Genomic DNA, 16,282 nt, shown 5'->3' on the forward strand with positions numbered 1-16,282 from the left:
TGAAGGATGAGTACACATGAGACAAGCATTCTGCTAACAAACTATTTTGGTGGTACAGGTGACTGGATTTTGATCTAGTTTATTCCTCAGGACAATCTGCTAATAAAACTGGTCCTAAAATGCTTCATGGGAAATCATTTCATATTCAACTGACATTAAATGAAAGCCTTCATACTAAAGCATTGCTATGTGATTCGATGCTTGGGGGAAAGAAAAAATTAAAGAGAAAATGGAAATTGATCAAGCTGATATTAAGTGAGTTTAATGGCCTCTGGTGCTCACATCTGTTTCTGTTCAATAACAGCAATAGATTTTCACTCTTGGTAAAGGACAACTTAAATGTAAGACCACACAACCGAGCGATAAAATTATCTGCAGATATTTACAAAGGCTGTGTCCTAAGGTCTGGATTTTTAGCAAGAATAAAACTCAACAGGCAAAGATGACCAAGAAAAACAAACTAACATGATTTAATTTGGAAATTATTTACAGCCAAGCCCCTTGCATTTGTTATGTGGCATATTTGAAGAAGGAGTCCAACACTGTCATGCAAAAAGCTTAAAGAGCTCTAGGAAATTATGGGTTTAAGCACAAGTGCCACAGTCTGACTGTACGAGGGAGGCACACAGAGATAAAAGAAGACACCAGATAAAAACACCAGCAACTGCCCCCATTGTTTATAAAAAACTTGTTTCCTTTGCAATATAACACAGTGTATTAGAATAGATTTGCAATTTTAAGCCACATCATATGCACAAATGTTGGATACCAGTGAAATGAAGATGGTGCACTTACTGTCGAACTACTAACAGTTGGGTTTGTTTTGTTTTTCTTTTGTTTTTGGCAGGAGGGTTCTGTCTTCACCCTTCTGAATAGTATCAATTTTTAACTGCACTTAACTCCTGGAAACTTTCCAGCTGATTTACACAAAAAAAACCACCATGAAAGTTATAGAAGTTCATTGACACAGAAAATCAAATTGATATGCCTCCCTACCATCCCTTCAATTTTAAGGCATGGTCAGCTAAGCATTTTTCTCTAAGACCTTTGGCAGAACAGGTCCCAAACACTCCTCCAGGGATGAGGATCCCTGAGCTTGCACAAGTAACAGACTGTCACGCTTCCTTACAGCCACAGCTGAGGAAGTTTTCCCAATGCCAAGTCAAGCACACTGCTTCTTGCCCTACACACCATAGGTATTGGAGATGATTCCCTTCCTCTCTGCCTTATCCAAGCTTATCTTCACCTCTCAACTTTCTTTTCTTTAGACTAAGCAAAACCACTTTTGTTTCCTGACCACTGTCTCTGCTCTCTCCTGAACTCACTTCAGCTCCTCCAATTCTATTTTTTCTTAAAGTGCTGTGTTTAAATGTTTTATTCCATCTGAGGCTTTAGCAGTGGAGAGAGAAAAAGGAAAAATACATTAGGACTAGAGTTCTGTTTGTGATACATACAGCAATGATTATTGCAGACTTATTTTTACCTTCAAATTCACTGAAAACACTAGAATCTTTCTCAGAGTCATCAACTGCCCCACACAGAGAGAGGCAATATGTGGAAAGCCAAGCACTTAGCTGAATCATTGTCTGGTTTCTTCTGATCATTTTCCAAAGCCCATTTTGAAATCAAATCTGCTCCTACAAACATATCTGCAGTCCTGTATTCTTTCTTTACCTGTGCATTAATGAATATAGTAAGCAAAACCAGATACCTGAATAAATCGCTGCAGATTTATGCAAAACCACCTTCCATTCTGATAGTGAAACACAAACAACTGGACTCTGTCTAGTTTTCTAGTGATTTCTGCATTCTACCTATAGCATGTACTGATGTATGCACAAACTGGGGAATGAGATGCTGGAGAGCAGCACCACGGAAAGGGACCTGGGGGTTCTGGTTGATGGCAAATTGAACCTGAGCCAGCAGTGCCCTGGCACCCAGGGGGGCCAGCCCTGTCCTGGGGGCATCAGGCACAGCATCACCAGCCAGGCAAGGGAGGGCATTGTCCTGCTCTGCTCTGAGCTGGGGCAGCCTCACCTCCAGTGCTGGGGGCAGTGTTGGGTGCCACAATGTAAAAACGACATTAAGCTCTCAGAGAATGGCCAAACCACAGCAACAAGGATGATGAAGAGTCCTGAGGAGCAGCCAAGTTCACTTGGTCTGTTCAGACTGGAGAAGAGAAGACTGACAGGAGACCTCACTGCAATTACAGCTTTCTCATGAGGGGAGCAGGAGGGGCAGGCACTGATCTCTGCTCTGTGGTGACAGTGACAGGACCTGGGGGAATGGCTTGAAGCTGTGTCAGGGGAGGTCTAGGATGGCTATTATGAAAAGGTTCTATATCCAGAGGGTGGTTGGGCACTGGAACAGCTCCTCAGGGAAGTGGTCATAGCACCAGCCTGGCAGAGTTCAGGACAATGCTCTCAGGCACAGGCCAGTTCTTGTGGCGTCCTGTGCAGGCCAGGAAGTGGATTTCAATGATCCTGATGGGTGCCTTCCAACTCAGTATATTCTATGATACTTTAATCATGAACACATTCCAGAAGTCCATTGACCTGAATATTAAATTAAACAAGACCAAATTTCCCTAAGATACATTTTGACAGTTATTTATTTCTTTCAGCTTGATAATTTATTGACTCAAATTTAAACTCTAACACTGTACCTAAACAAGAGCTTTCACTCTCCACTGAGTATCACTATTCACTGGCAAATAAGAATGCAACAGATTTCTTCCACTTTACATATAAAAGAACACCATGGTCTTAGAACTGATTCAAGGATAAAGACCAAAGTTTCCTGAATTGACTTGCAACTAGAAGGATTTCACCTGGAAACATGTCTAAAAGACTCAAATCTCAGAGAAGATGTCTATGCATTCAAAAACCAGAGATAGTAGGCAGTACATGCTTTTTCCTGTTCTTGATTCAAATCACCCACCTCATAAACTCACTAGGTGGCACTGCATACACATCAAGTGGCAACAACTTTTGCATGACTAGAAATTAAAGAACGGCTTAATAAAATACACCCTGAAGCACAGAGTATGTGCACATATTTGTGGCCTCGCATAATTATTTCTTACAATAAAGCTATTGGAAACTTCTGTCTGAAGCGAGGATAATCTGTTTGTCAACACAATTTGCAGTTTCAGGAACTAAGCAACACAAGACCAAGTAAAAGTTGCTTTAAGTGTATGCCTGTTAAACACGTAGTCATATATCTTTACATAGGAATCACGGTGTAATCATGAGGCAAATTACTCATACAAGTAAGAACTATAAACAAGTATCTGAAGAATTGATTAAGGTAGTAATACATTAGGAACTCTATAACTGTGATAAGTATTTTAGAAATAGTGCCTTGTAAAGATGTCAGCTTATGGACTTAAATGCCTAGCTAGCATGATACTTAGGCAATTGATTTACACACACGGTACCCAATATGAGGATTTCAGTAAATCCTTTAAGACATGTTTGAAGATGATACTTAATCAAGGTCAGAACAGGAGAATTATGAACTGTTGTTCATTCATCCCCATAAGAAACAAAAAAGAAAATGTCCTTTGCTGGAGAGTTGTGAAACATTCCTGTTTGATTTGGAAGTGTTTCTGTTCTCCAGTATATAGAATTTGTAAAACAGCTGCTATGTACCTGAGAAAAAACCAACTTTATTTGCATAACTACACTAACCCATGGACACGGATAATCCCTTAGATGTGAAGAAAGTTCAAAAACCAGAGGCAGTATGGGCCCAGGTCTGTTCAGATTATGACCCAGATGTGAAAGCTCTACTGTTTTTAGCACAAGTACTTTGCAATTCATTCTAGCACATATACAGCACAGGCAGAACCAGATTCTGAAACACTGGGCAACTTCACAGGGAAGGAAGGAGCTGGGCATGCAAGGGGTGCTTACCTGCTAGAGGGCAATCGTTTGAAAAACAGAATCACCATCAGAACACTCTCAGATAGGACTGCACTGAGTGGTAGTGCTTTCAAGCAATTTGAACACCCAGAAGGATGCTACAATAATTGAACTATCCACACTGGAATCATTCTGGCACCAATTCTGAGTATTACTTGCATTAAAAAAATTCACTCGAATCTGCAATTGATGTGGCATCTTCTATTTCAAGCAAATTCACTCAAGTCAATACCTTGAAGGCATTCAACCTGAACTGTCAGCCAGAAGTTATTTAGTCCTTATGCTTCTTTCCAACTTAATATAGAATGTAAACTTCAATAGAGAGAAAGAAAATAAGGCTGTAAAAAAACTTTTTATACGGACAGATATTTTTACAAACTTACTTTGGTGCCATTAAACTCCAAAGGATTCTTTTCTAAAGCACTGTCCTCCTTTAAAGGCAAGTGTATCATCTATGTTTTGCAAAAAGAAAGGGACTGGCTAATCTAGAGCTTTTCCTCAAACTAGATGAATTTTCTTTCAGTACTAATGTAATTTTCATGTAAAGAAAATTCTGCCTATATTAAATATGGCACCAAAGAATGATTTAGAGTGCACTCTTAATAATCCATTAAAAAAGCAATTTACAATTATATGGCAATTTTCTTAATATTAAGAAATAATAGCACAAATTATGTAGTAATCATTTACTAGTTTTCATTTTTCAAAAATTAAACATTTTTGTAAAATGAAAATTATCTTATATCCTAATTAGAAACTCACTGTTTAATCCAGGCTAAAGGTAGTTAAAGATATCTCATATTGCAAAAATTCTCCTTTGATGACGTTACCATAAACCAAAATTCGCAAATCTGGATTAATTTAAACAAGCAAAAGTATATCTATACACATTTAAAGCAGGAACTGAAATGAAGTAGAGTTAGTGCTTATGCTTCAGGTTTGGTCATAAATTCTCTTACAGAATATAGTCAGAACACACACACCACTAAATATTAGAAAACCATTTGAAAGCAGTTATCTACTTGTTAATAGGATTCCTCCATTTTTACACACTCCCATCCCAAAACTTGATTCCCAAAAAGATGTATACACACATACACACAGACACACATTCCTAGCTAGATACCAAGCAGATATTTTCTAAGCTAATGAACAAAAAGCCCAATGCTAAATTGGGGGGATAGGGTCAGGGGGTGGTGGTGGGGTCAGGGGAAGGATTTTGCCAAATTTGCAAAATTCAAGTCCCATATCTACCACCAAAATCTTAAGCCAGCAAAAGGCAGATACTATTCTTCAACACATGACCATAGATATTCAGCAAATACTTCATGGAGGCTAATCAAAGGGGTTTTGGGTTCTTTTGGGTTTTTTTTTTTTTCTGGGGGGGGGGGAGGTTGTTGGTTTTTTTTAAATTTCAGCTTAAAGAATTAGCTCATTCCTGATTTTGCTATGCAGAATCTTTTTGTTCCCATTTTAAAAAGACATTTAATAAAAATAAATAAAACCTCATTGCCAGTGCTTGCTGGGCAATGGCTAATCTCACTTGGATACATGCTTTAAATTAAATATTCAAGAGACAAAGGCTACCCAAATTAATTTACAATGACAATTTATTATAAGAAATAGGCTAATGCATTACCATTTAGCTACAAGACTACAAACACGAGTTTGGCCCAAAGCCCACTAAAGTGAATGGAAAATCTCACACTAACTTCAAAGGACTTGGGATCAGTCCCTATAGTAACTACATGAAGAACATTCCATTTTGGGTGATGCAGCTACATAGCAGTGGTTAATAAAGCCAATGTGTGTTTTTAGTGGTTGGAGCTTTTTTTCAGGAAAGAGTTGTACTGGAATACTGGGAAGCAAATAGATTCATCTTCCTAATATGTTGTTAAAAAAAAAAAAAAGGAAAAGAAAAAGCAGAAGGTCATGTAGTACCCAGGCCCTTTTTGAGCCTCAACTCAAAAAGGCTGTGAGTAATGCCATATTATGCCATACTAATCTAATAGGAAAAACCTCACCATAGCAAAAATTCTCCTTGTCTCAAGCAGTAAAGTTAATTTTACTGTAATCTTTTAGAAAGCATTCAGAGATGAGCATGCTCAGCTGGCAGGCAGTCACTGCCACCAAAGCTGTCAAGAGCTGTGCATCTGGGATGGAGACTTAACTTCCTGCAGGTTCTTGCCTCCGGCAGCAGGAGGGAAATTTTCAGTGACTGCTGCTATCACCCCTACCCATGACAATGAATGCTGTCACCTACTAATAAGAACCAAAGACGGCATTCAAAATGATGAACAACATGTTTCTTAAATTATATCTCTCAGTGAAAGAGTTATTTAACAATATATGCTATTTATTTGCTTAACAGAAGTCCTTGAGAGAAGAAAGAATTTTTGAATAATAAAGTGGGTTATCTTTATTATGTGAAACAGTTATATCACAAAAAATGCAAAACTTCATTTCCATTTCTTATAGGAAATTTCTGTATGGGCCTTCTTCCATATCAAATTACTTGCAGGTTTGTACATCTTCAATTCTGTTACCACTACTTCAAAAAAGTAACTTTTACAGTTTTTTTCTGAATCCAAATATTGCACAACATGCAAAGGAAATTGCATGGCTAATTGGCTAATGGACTATAGAAGAATAAGTTATCAAAACTGACTGCGTAAAGTAAGGAAAAAATAAGACGAGAAAAAATATTTTCCTCTCTAATCACTGCTTGCTTCTTGAACCAATGAAAGACTGCACCGAATTTCCTTCTGGTAGCCATTCAAAGTAATTACAAAGTCTCGTATCATGCTAACTGTACAAATCCAACTGGATAGAAAAAATGCAAGGTATTCTAACATTCAAATAACAAAAGAACAAATATTTGGCTTGCTGTTGTTTGAATTATTACATCAGAAAGTAACTGAATTACTAATTTTTAAATTTTTATTTTATGTAACCAGAACCTACATCACTTCACTATCAAGTTGCAGCTGACAATTAACATCTAAAAAAATCAAAGAGATAACTAGATGCAAAGAAAAGGCTATGCAGACATTAAATCCAAGTAAAGTTTCCTGTTTCTTAAAGAGAATTTATAATAGGGTTAAATCACAAGTTAAGCTTCCAGAGTCAGAGAAACAATAGCATTATGGCCAAATCTTAAAAAAAAACCAAAAAGAACAAGGATCTAAATGGAGAGAATATTTTTTTTCATTACCACCATTATTATATTAGAGAACATACTTGTGATGGTACAGAAAAGCAGCATTTTAATCCAGTATACTTACATTATTGCATTCTCCCAGGAAATATAGTGCAAATCCATCAGCTTTTGTAGCTGTCAAAGCAATAACAAAAGAAATAATTGTACTCACAGGGATAAATCAAACTTAGGCAACATCTTTGAGGTGAAATCACAGATTCAATTCCACTTAGGACAAACATCTACCATTCAAAAGATTAAGGTCTTCTGCTGTGTCTCCTGAAACTTCCACGAGTCTATAAAGTTAGAGGTTCTTGCTTTCTTCATTGCCATTTACAGCATTTTAAAAGATAATTAGAAACAACTTCTTTATACATCTATACTTCAAGGCCTAATGTCTGTAAAAGCAAATGAATCCAAACACTAGATGTAACGTTAAAAAGTGTATTTACAATATAATCTGTCAGACACCACTGCAATTTTTATGAGTAAAATAAATGCCAATTGTAAATGTTAAGCTATATTTCTCCTTGCTTTAAGAGAGAAAATCATGGGAAAATGAGGAGTTACAAATACTGCCATAAAAATGTGTTTCCAAACAAACTGCTTCTATTTTCTGCACCTAGTCCATATTAAAAATAGTAACACTCACCAGAAAGTTTATACTTTATAGATTTCTGCCAAATTAAGAGTGTGGTATGAAACAGGGTAAAGTCAAGTTCCTTAAACTCTCAAAAGCTTAAAGTCAACCAACCATCATAACTTATCCTCAAAATCAGAACAATATACAGCAGAAAATGTTTCTCAGCCTGCTTTACGCAACAGCTTTGGATCATGTGTCTTTCCAAAAGTTCATAAACATTCTAAAAAAGAGTAAAAAGACTTATCTGGTACCTATTATTTTATGAATGAACTCAAAAATATTTTTAGTACATTTCAGTGGAAAACATTTTACTTGTGTGCAATCAAATCAAATGGCTTTCTTAATGTCTTTGACCAAAGGAAAAAAGTTCCACTGTGTAGTTACTTGCTCATTATAAACTGTGCAGCATTATTAAGAGTTGAGGGCAGAGTAATTTGCATTCAGATTTTAAATCCTTCAGCTGTAGTACGTAAGTATATTTACCTACAAGTCAAATGAGTACTGTAAAGGAAATAATACATAAAAAGCCCTCCCATCTGCTATTCAAAAGAAAAAAAAACTTGTAATACATAAGCACTCTGTATGGTCCAGTCTCACTTGCTGCTTATTAACAAATTTGTTTTGCTGTGAGTTGGACATCAATATCCAAATAGCAGCCTAAGCAAAATCAGCAGATTTTGCAGAGAAAATGTTCTTTTAAAACATCATATACATAAACCAGAACTATTACTCATCGGTACAAAATTATGAAGCAGCTGGGACAGTAAAACCTTTCTAAAGAGCTGAATGAAATCTACTGTGACACTTCTAATTGAAGTCTGAGTACATCTACTCTGGCTAAAAAGAAGCCAAATTACACTTGTATTGTTATTGAGAGTGTTTTGTTTGTTCTTAATTTTTAACTTTTGATCATCTGCAGTATTTTCTTACCACAAAAGGTACTTACATCAGATAGAAAAAAATAGTTAAATAACTGAGTTTGAGATCACATAAAAGATATGCCTTTTTCCAGTGGCATTTCAATTGTTTCAAAAGGAATTTAAATATGCAGTGATATTACTGATAGACTTTCATTTTCTTACTTTCACCACTGAAATTGCAACACCATCATAACCAGAACAGATTCTCTGGTTCATTTAACACAAGACTCTAATGTCACAATAGGACATGCAACTCTCTCCACAGATGAAATTCACTTCAGTGCAGCTAGGGATTCACTGAGGGACAGAAGGTGAAGTCAGTTCACACTGAGAGAACATCCAATGGGAACACTGTTATCCCTAAGTACCTGTCTTTATTAATTAAACCACATAAGAAATGTGCTGTGCACTGATGCTGAGTAACAGCTCAGAGACACCTGATTCTCCTTCTTACCTATTTTAATGATGCTGCTCAGTTCATACAGAAGCAGTTGGTTATCTCCTCCTGTATCCAGGCGCTGCTCTATGTAGCTGTTCAACTCGTACACTACGCCTTGCATATTTGTATCCTGGTACTATGGGAGCAAAGATGAGAAAAACATTTTAGAATAACTGAGATGCATTTTGCAGGTTAAAAACATACAAATTCATTAAAAATAATATGTCAAGATTTCAGTACTGAGCCAAGCAGAGCTGTCCTAATCCAGCTACCTGAAGAGCAAGGTCACCTCTAAACAAGAGGCATAGCACTCCACCCTCTGTTAATTAAACATTTGTTCAAAGCACATTGAGAACACCACTCAACAACTAATAATCACCTAAACTGAGCCAGGGTCATGAACAATGTCTAAAGAAAATGAGAGACATGACAATTATCAAGTAAGTAGACTGTCATCATTGAGTCAGAGATGACACAGACTCCAAAAACAGTCAGAAGAAGGCTAATTCATTTTGTTAGGAAATCCATTCCTTTTTATACTCTAGTTCTCTACAGGTGCACCTGATTGGTTCTTTAATCAAAGCACCATCCCCATTGGTTAATTAAGAAACCACCCATCTGTAAACAACCTTACGGGCAAAACAGCTTATCACAAAACACCTGCAGATTGTTCACAATTCTTTCTCTCCAGCTCTCTCAGACCAATTCATGGGAAAGCTTATCTAGCTTTCTCTCTCTCTGACCAGACTGTTACATTCACAGTAGACCTCAACTCCCTCCTTTTAAGCTCCTAGTCCACCAGGAAAGGAAGCAAGCAAGTGCCTTAGCTAGCATCTTCCACCTCAGATTCGTGTGACAAATGACAGAACTGTGCCAAGCACCAGAGCCTTCAGATGGTGGTAGCTCAGGAAGCTCAGTCTTTCAAATAGAGAAGCAATTAACATCAACCAAGTGAAGGACAAAAATCACAAGTCAAAATCATGCCAGCCGCTGTGGCTTCATAGGCATTTGTTTCAACCGATGATGGCAGACACAAATCAAATCTGCTGGCAGATTACAAATCAGTTAGGATATTTAGATGGGAGCCATGGGGTGCTGATTGCTGGTATGATGGAACAGCATGATATGGGTAAAATCTCACAGGAAAGGAGATGCAGCTTCCCTTCAGGGGCTCAGCTGCATTTGTTTATCCATTTCCCAAGTTCTGAAGGGCTGTTAAAAACAGCACTAAATGTGTATGTGTAGCATGACAGCATCACGAACAATAATTTCACAGGAAGCAATACTTGGCACTAAGTAAAGATTCATTACCCTGCCCAAAACTGGTAATGTGGAAACTGAATAAAGTAATATGGTCAATTACTTACTGAACTCCATGATGCAGTAAATTACATTGCTTAAACTAAAAATTAAGCTGGTGATATTTAGACAAATTAATGTTGCTTGAAAGACCAAGGCTTACTCTTCTGCTCATTCATACTTCAGAGCCAAGTTTAATATAGATCAGACTAATATAAACTACAATGGAAAATACCATAAATGTTCAGAGTATCACAGTCTAGCCCACTACCACTCCAACATTTATGTGCATATGTGTAACTGCTCAATATCTTCTCTGCCTGTAAATGTGGGTAAACCTCCACATGTGACACTTACTGATGGATTAAGCACCTAACTTACACAATATATTTCATTATATGACTTTTACTCCCCCTCTTATTTTCATGCACACAACACTATGTCAGGAATACAGAGCATGTAAAGATTTATATTGAGGATGTATGTTGATGTTTCATGTCAAAAAACCCCAAAAAGCTACAGAAACAAGAAAAAAAATTATAAGTGTTTGCTGGATATCAATTCTCAGTTTCTTTAAATTCAGCAGATCTTAATCTTGACTTTAAAATTGTTCCTGAGAATATACAATCTTTGCCATGACCTCTTCTTAATCTATTAATCTACTGCTCCACATGGACATATTAGAACATTTAAGTCCTAGGCTGTCCAAATATTCTCAACGTGTATCAAACCTGACACTTCATAATTCCTTCTGTAAAATGATGCAATGGTTATGCATTTTGACAGCAATGTAAGGTCACACTGCATCAATGCATAAACTACTGCAGGTCTTGAGTTTACAATACAGCATGCCACCGCCAATATTAGCACCATATGGCAGCTGGCAAGCTTCCACTGCCTGCCCTCTGTTGTGTCCCACATTACTCCTGTATGATTATTATTCAAAGGGAGAAAACAATAGCATAGTTTCATGCAAGTGGAGCTTTTATACTTACAATCTGTAGCCATAAGTAGCCGTAAAGCAGGAAAATGGTGAGCAAGAGTCTACACTATTCAGACGTGCTAACCCCAGTCTGCAAAAGTATGTGTAGCCACATACCCTAAAGCAACAACAGCTAATCAAGCACACATGCACTTTATCACGTGGAAAAATGCCTTCTCAGAACTTGGAAATGAATACGCATCTTTTTGCTTGTGACGTACAGTCAGGATTTAAATCAAATCCTCAAAGGTTAAAGCTAATACGTTAAGAGAACGCATCATCAAAATGAGCCATGGCAGAATAACTGCTTTCCCTCTAATCAAGCAGCAGTTCAACCTGCATAGTAATTACATAATAGCTGTGTGCCCTTTATCCTCACCTCTGCCACATGTGCTTGCAAACGTTTGGTAAGCAGGGCAAAGCCCTCGTGTCACGGAAGGGGCACCGGCCGCTGTTCCGTGGCACGCGACTGGTACTGACCATCTGCACATCCACAGCTGCCCAGATGAGTACAGCTTGTCCAGATGCACAATTAAGTAACTCTTAGATCAATCATCAACAAAGATTCACTCCGTCACACTGCAAAATGGTTTTCCTTTCATTACAGTACAGTCAAAGAGTTTTTTATTAGGTTCTAGGCGTTTTAGATTGGATAACCATAACTACGTTTAGTTGAAAAGCCACAATGGTCTTTATGAAACCATGTATTTAAACACTAAGTCATCTGGAAACTCTGGTACAAGCACTACTCAATGTGGTTGCTAACACAGACTTGTGCATATTTGGCATAAAACTTATTTTGAGAAAGCAACTCATCAAAAAAATTCAATACACTTGGTGGAAAAGGAGTATTTATTACATATATACACTATTATATGTAGTAAGCAGCATTTCTTCATTTGAAATTTAAACATTATTAATGCTCATCAACTTTTTCCTTAATTCATTTTTCCCATTGCTGATTTCCTTCTATTTAAGATTCAGTGTCTATAAGGATTTTGGTATGCTTAGTGTAAAATTCTGAATTTCAATGACATTACATAAAATAATTCAGTTAGACTAAAAACTAGTTTAGCACTATCATACCAGCATAATATTTCTAGTAGCTGTGTATATTTTAAAGCTATGAAAATTGACTAACAATTAAGAAGGGAAATTGTGTTATAAATATTCAAAATAAATATAATAAATATAAAATAAGGTTGTTTTTACAGGATTTGTGTAAAAATATGTATATGGTTCTTAGTCTTTACAAAATTCCTGTGCAATAGAAGACAACAACCCATGACACGTAATTTCAGAATTGTTTTGTGCCTTAGAACTAAACAAGGAGGCTTGGAACATAAACACTGAAAAAAGGAGATACTGAAATAATGTAGAGTAAGATGAATATTAAGTATTCATTCTAAACAATTCAGAGACATGTAGAAACTAATATTCAAGTAGACAATATAATATCTAAAGTTAAAAAAATGAAATTAACATTATTTCCATGCTTTGATGCTCATAGTGCAGCTGTGCCACAGGCATTTTATCTTTTGCAGGAAAGAAAAAGTCCCTTTGCTGCAACAAAAAGCCTTAATTAATGCAGCAGTTGTATCCAATTGCAAGGCACTTCAGAGGGTGTCACGGGGGGCCACAACATGGACAGATGGAGTGGAACTTGAAAAAACAAAAAAACAACAAACCAAAGAGAAAGATCTCAAACAATATGACATTATTTAAAAAAAAAAAAAAAAGAAACCTCACCAAAACCACAAACAAACAAGCAAACCACAAAACAGCAACAAAAACAGCCTCAAAAAACTAACAATAAACTTTATGAGATCAAAATTATATTATTAGGAAAGAAAAAATGAACTCAACTGTCCAGGTAAGAAGAAATTCCTGGACCAGGAATAGAATCTTTTGGGGCAAACACGGCTTCTTGTAAGGAACCTCAGTTCTTAAACAGTGTGAAATCACTAAGAATAAAGGATGAACATAGGCCAGGATCATTGTACATAGAGAATAGGTGTTTTTAACTCCTGGGTCTATCTGGTTACATCAGTTAGTATTTTAGATAACCAGCTTGTTCAAACCACCTAAATTAAACTGTCAATGGCAGCATCAAAACTCGCAGATAATGAATTCAAGTAATTCTGTGCAACATTTTACACAAAAGAATGTCCTTAGGCAGGGACTGGATTTCGACCCAAGGTTCTTCAGTCAGCTTTAAAACTGACAGCTCCTCTCTTCTCTATCAGCACACTACAGAATATAGGCCAGCTGCTGAACCAAAACCAACCAAAATCTCCTCATAAACTTCCAGCCAACACAAGTTTTCTTTCCTATAAAACTATAGTCCCGGCAACAGGAGTCATCAGGGAAGGAATTTAAAAATGAACTAAAAAAAGCCTCAAATTTAAAAAAAAAAAAAAAAAAAGAAAAAAGAAAAAAAAAGGAACACTTTTTGAAGTGTTAATGGTCTGAATTAACTTAACATTTGATTGAGATGCCAGTCTAAAATATTTCACACTAGGTATTTTCATACTTGACCAAATGTATAAAACAACATGTCTTACATAGCTAAGTTCTCCAGGCCATCGATACTTGCATTGTAAAAACAATTTCCCAAAAGCAATACTTCTGTACTTCTCAAAAAAAAAAATTGTTGTCAAAAAAGAAGTAAATAAACAACAATATTTTTCTGAAAGACATCAGCTTTTCCTTCTCTTGGGTAGCATTATGAAAAATCCCATATGCACAGTTACCATCCTGCTTTAAGAGACACGCTCTATAAAATTTTCCAGTTGCATTCATAACTTATCTTCTGGAAAGATAATCAATACTCAATTACTTGCACATTTTCTAAAGAAATACTATATTTAAGAATTTTGGCACAATTACCTTATTTACCCACACACTATGTGGGTTTTTTTTAAACTGAAGAATATTCTTTTATGTTTCCCTTTTTCTTCTTCCTCACAAAGGAATGCATAACTAGAAAGGAACATACTGGTGACTAAACCCAGTCCCCTGAAGACAAAGGCAGCCCTGTAGGAGACATTTGGTTTAAAAGCACTTAAAATATTCATTACATGTGTCACTACACTTTATCGCAACAATATTCAGACATCTAGTGTAGAAACAAAGAAGGCCAGACCTGTATCACAATAATCACCTACTTCTTTAAATGTAAGAACTTAGTTTAGTTATAGTAACGTTATTGTACATCTGATGACCAGTGGGTACAAAGAAAGAAACGGCTGCAGGGGGAAAATAATATTAAAAAAAATGTAAATCTATTTAATTAAATCAATAGTAAAATTTATTCAGGTCATTTTTAAGTGTAGTGAGATAGGTTGTGTACATTTTTGCAGTGTACGTTCATGTGTGCTGCTACCTTTTCTAGACCTTGTCTTTCACTGTCTGCTGTATTTTTGCATTGTTTATCTGCACTGACAGCTAGTTCCCATCTTGCATGGAAATTGGTGTTTGTTATTTTGGGGCATAGATAACCACAAGATAACTACATTCAAATAACACTGTAAACACATATAAACTGGATATGTGAAGCAACAAAAATATGGATCTGCACTTCATTTTAAAAAATAATTAAAAAACACAAACTCCCCCGCCCCCCCCCCCCCCCCCTTACAAAAGGCTAATCAAACTGCTTGTTTCAAAGTGGAAATGCTGAGCGAAAGGATGTGAAATCCTCAAATCCTCTGACTGAAGAAAGTGGTGAACAAAGTTACAGCGCAGAGATGGCTTTCAGAGGAGCAATGAGCTTGGAGAGGAAACTCAAAAACAGAAAAAAATCAGAAGAGGTAACTGGGCTTGGCTGACATAACCAGTTTTCTTTAAACTTGGACACTGGAAAGCCAGCAACTATAAAGTGCAGTCTTAGCTGAGGTGATTAATTTTAATGGTTGTACATAGCCTCAGAGAAAACTGCTCCTACACGCATTTGTCTGACGTCTATTCTTCTTGTTTTGACTGGAGAGGACATGGGTTAGAACTTGCATGGTAAATAAAGTTTAGCATTGCAGCACCATACGCAGGTATTTGCGAATTCTTTTCTTCACTCATGAAACAGCTTCATGACAAAATGAAAGGGAAAATACGAGATGACATTTGGCAGCACAGGCCCTATTATGATGCAAACCAGCTTTCTTACTCTACACAGAAAGAACTCACTACTTTTGAAGGCACACATTTCCCAGCCTTTTTATCTAGCTGATTTCCAAGCCTCAGAGAGATGGTGAACACCTCTCCTAAAAGAAGCTTCTTGCCCCGCTCACTGACAGCCATCCAAATCTTCCCATCAGCGCCTTCCTTGTTACCAAATGGCAACACTGAAATAAATTGCTCCACAATAGAAAAAATACATCATAAAAAGCAAAGGCCTCACTTATGAGAACATTACGATTACACAGAAGTAACCATATAATCTGTTATTAACTGTAAGGCTCATAAAGCTTCATGAATATCTCAATTATATCACACTCCAGATTATATAATAAAACAGCATAATGAGCTTCAGTTTAACTTGACAAGGCTGAATACTGCTCCTCTTTTTAAAATGCTTTTTATAAAATGACATTCCCTCCTAATACTTGACTTGCAAGCACTCTAAAGACACCATGTACAACATTAAAAATAAACTTCTTCATTTTCCTACCACTGTTGCTTATCACTACCACAGTATTCACAAGGTTTTCTTTTTAAAGACATTGGCTTATACAAGCATCTTCTCGTGACAATAGGTGCAATGCCATTTGCAACACTTCTAAAGGCTAAATATATATTTTTATATATTTTTATATTTGTTCTAGTTCCCCTAACTTTTTTATTAATCTGTTCTCAGTTCTGGGACAACGTGAAAATAT

The 16,282-nt window shown here is 36.5% G+C and overlaps 1 protein-coding gene across 4 annotated transcripts in view; it reads right to left on the reverse strand.

The window, feature by feature from the left end:
• PDE10A (phosphodiesterase 10A) overlaps window positions 1–16,282 on the reverse strand; it is a 162,879-nt gene that overhangs the window by 44,176 nt on the left and 102,421 nt on the right. For all 4 annotated transcript variants that reach the window (XM_026793061.2, XM_005486482.4, XM_074537377.1 and 1 more), the window contains exons 4-5: window positions 9,143–9,263; window positions 7,211–7,260 (exon numbers count right to left, since the gene is read on the reverse strand). In XM_026793061.2, the coding sequence (XP_026648862.1) occupies window positions 7,211–7,260; window positions 9,143–9,263 (171 nt within the window). The remainder of the gene's footprint in view (window positions 1–7,210; window positions 7,261–9,142; window positions 9,264–16,282) is intronic.

This window comes from Zonotrichia albicollis, chromosome 3 (genome assembly GCF_047830755.1).
Source record: "Zonotrichia albicollis isolate bZonAlb1 chromosome 3, bZonAlb1.hap1, whole genome shotgun sequence".
Classification (NCBI taxonomy): domain Eukaryota; kingdom Metazoa; phylum Chordata; class Aves; order Passeriformes; family Passerellidae; genus Zonotrichia; species Zonotrichia albicollis.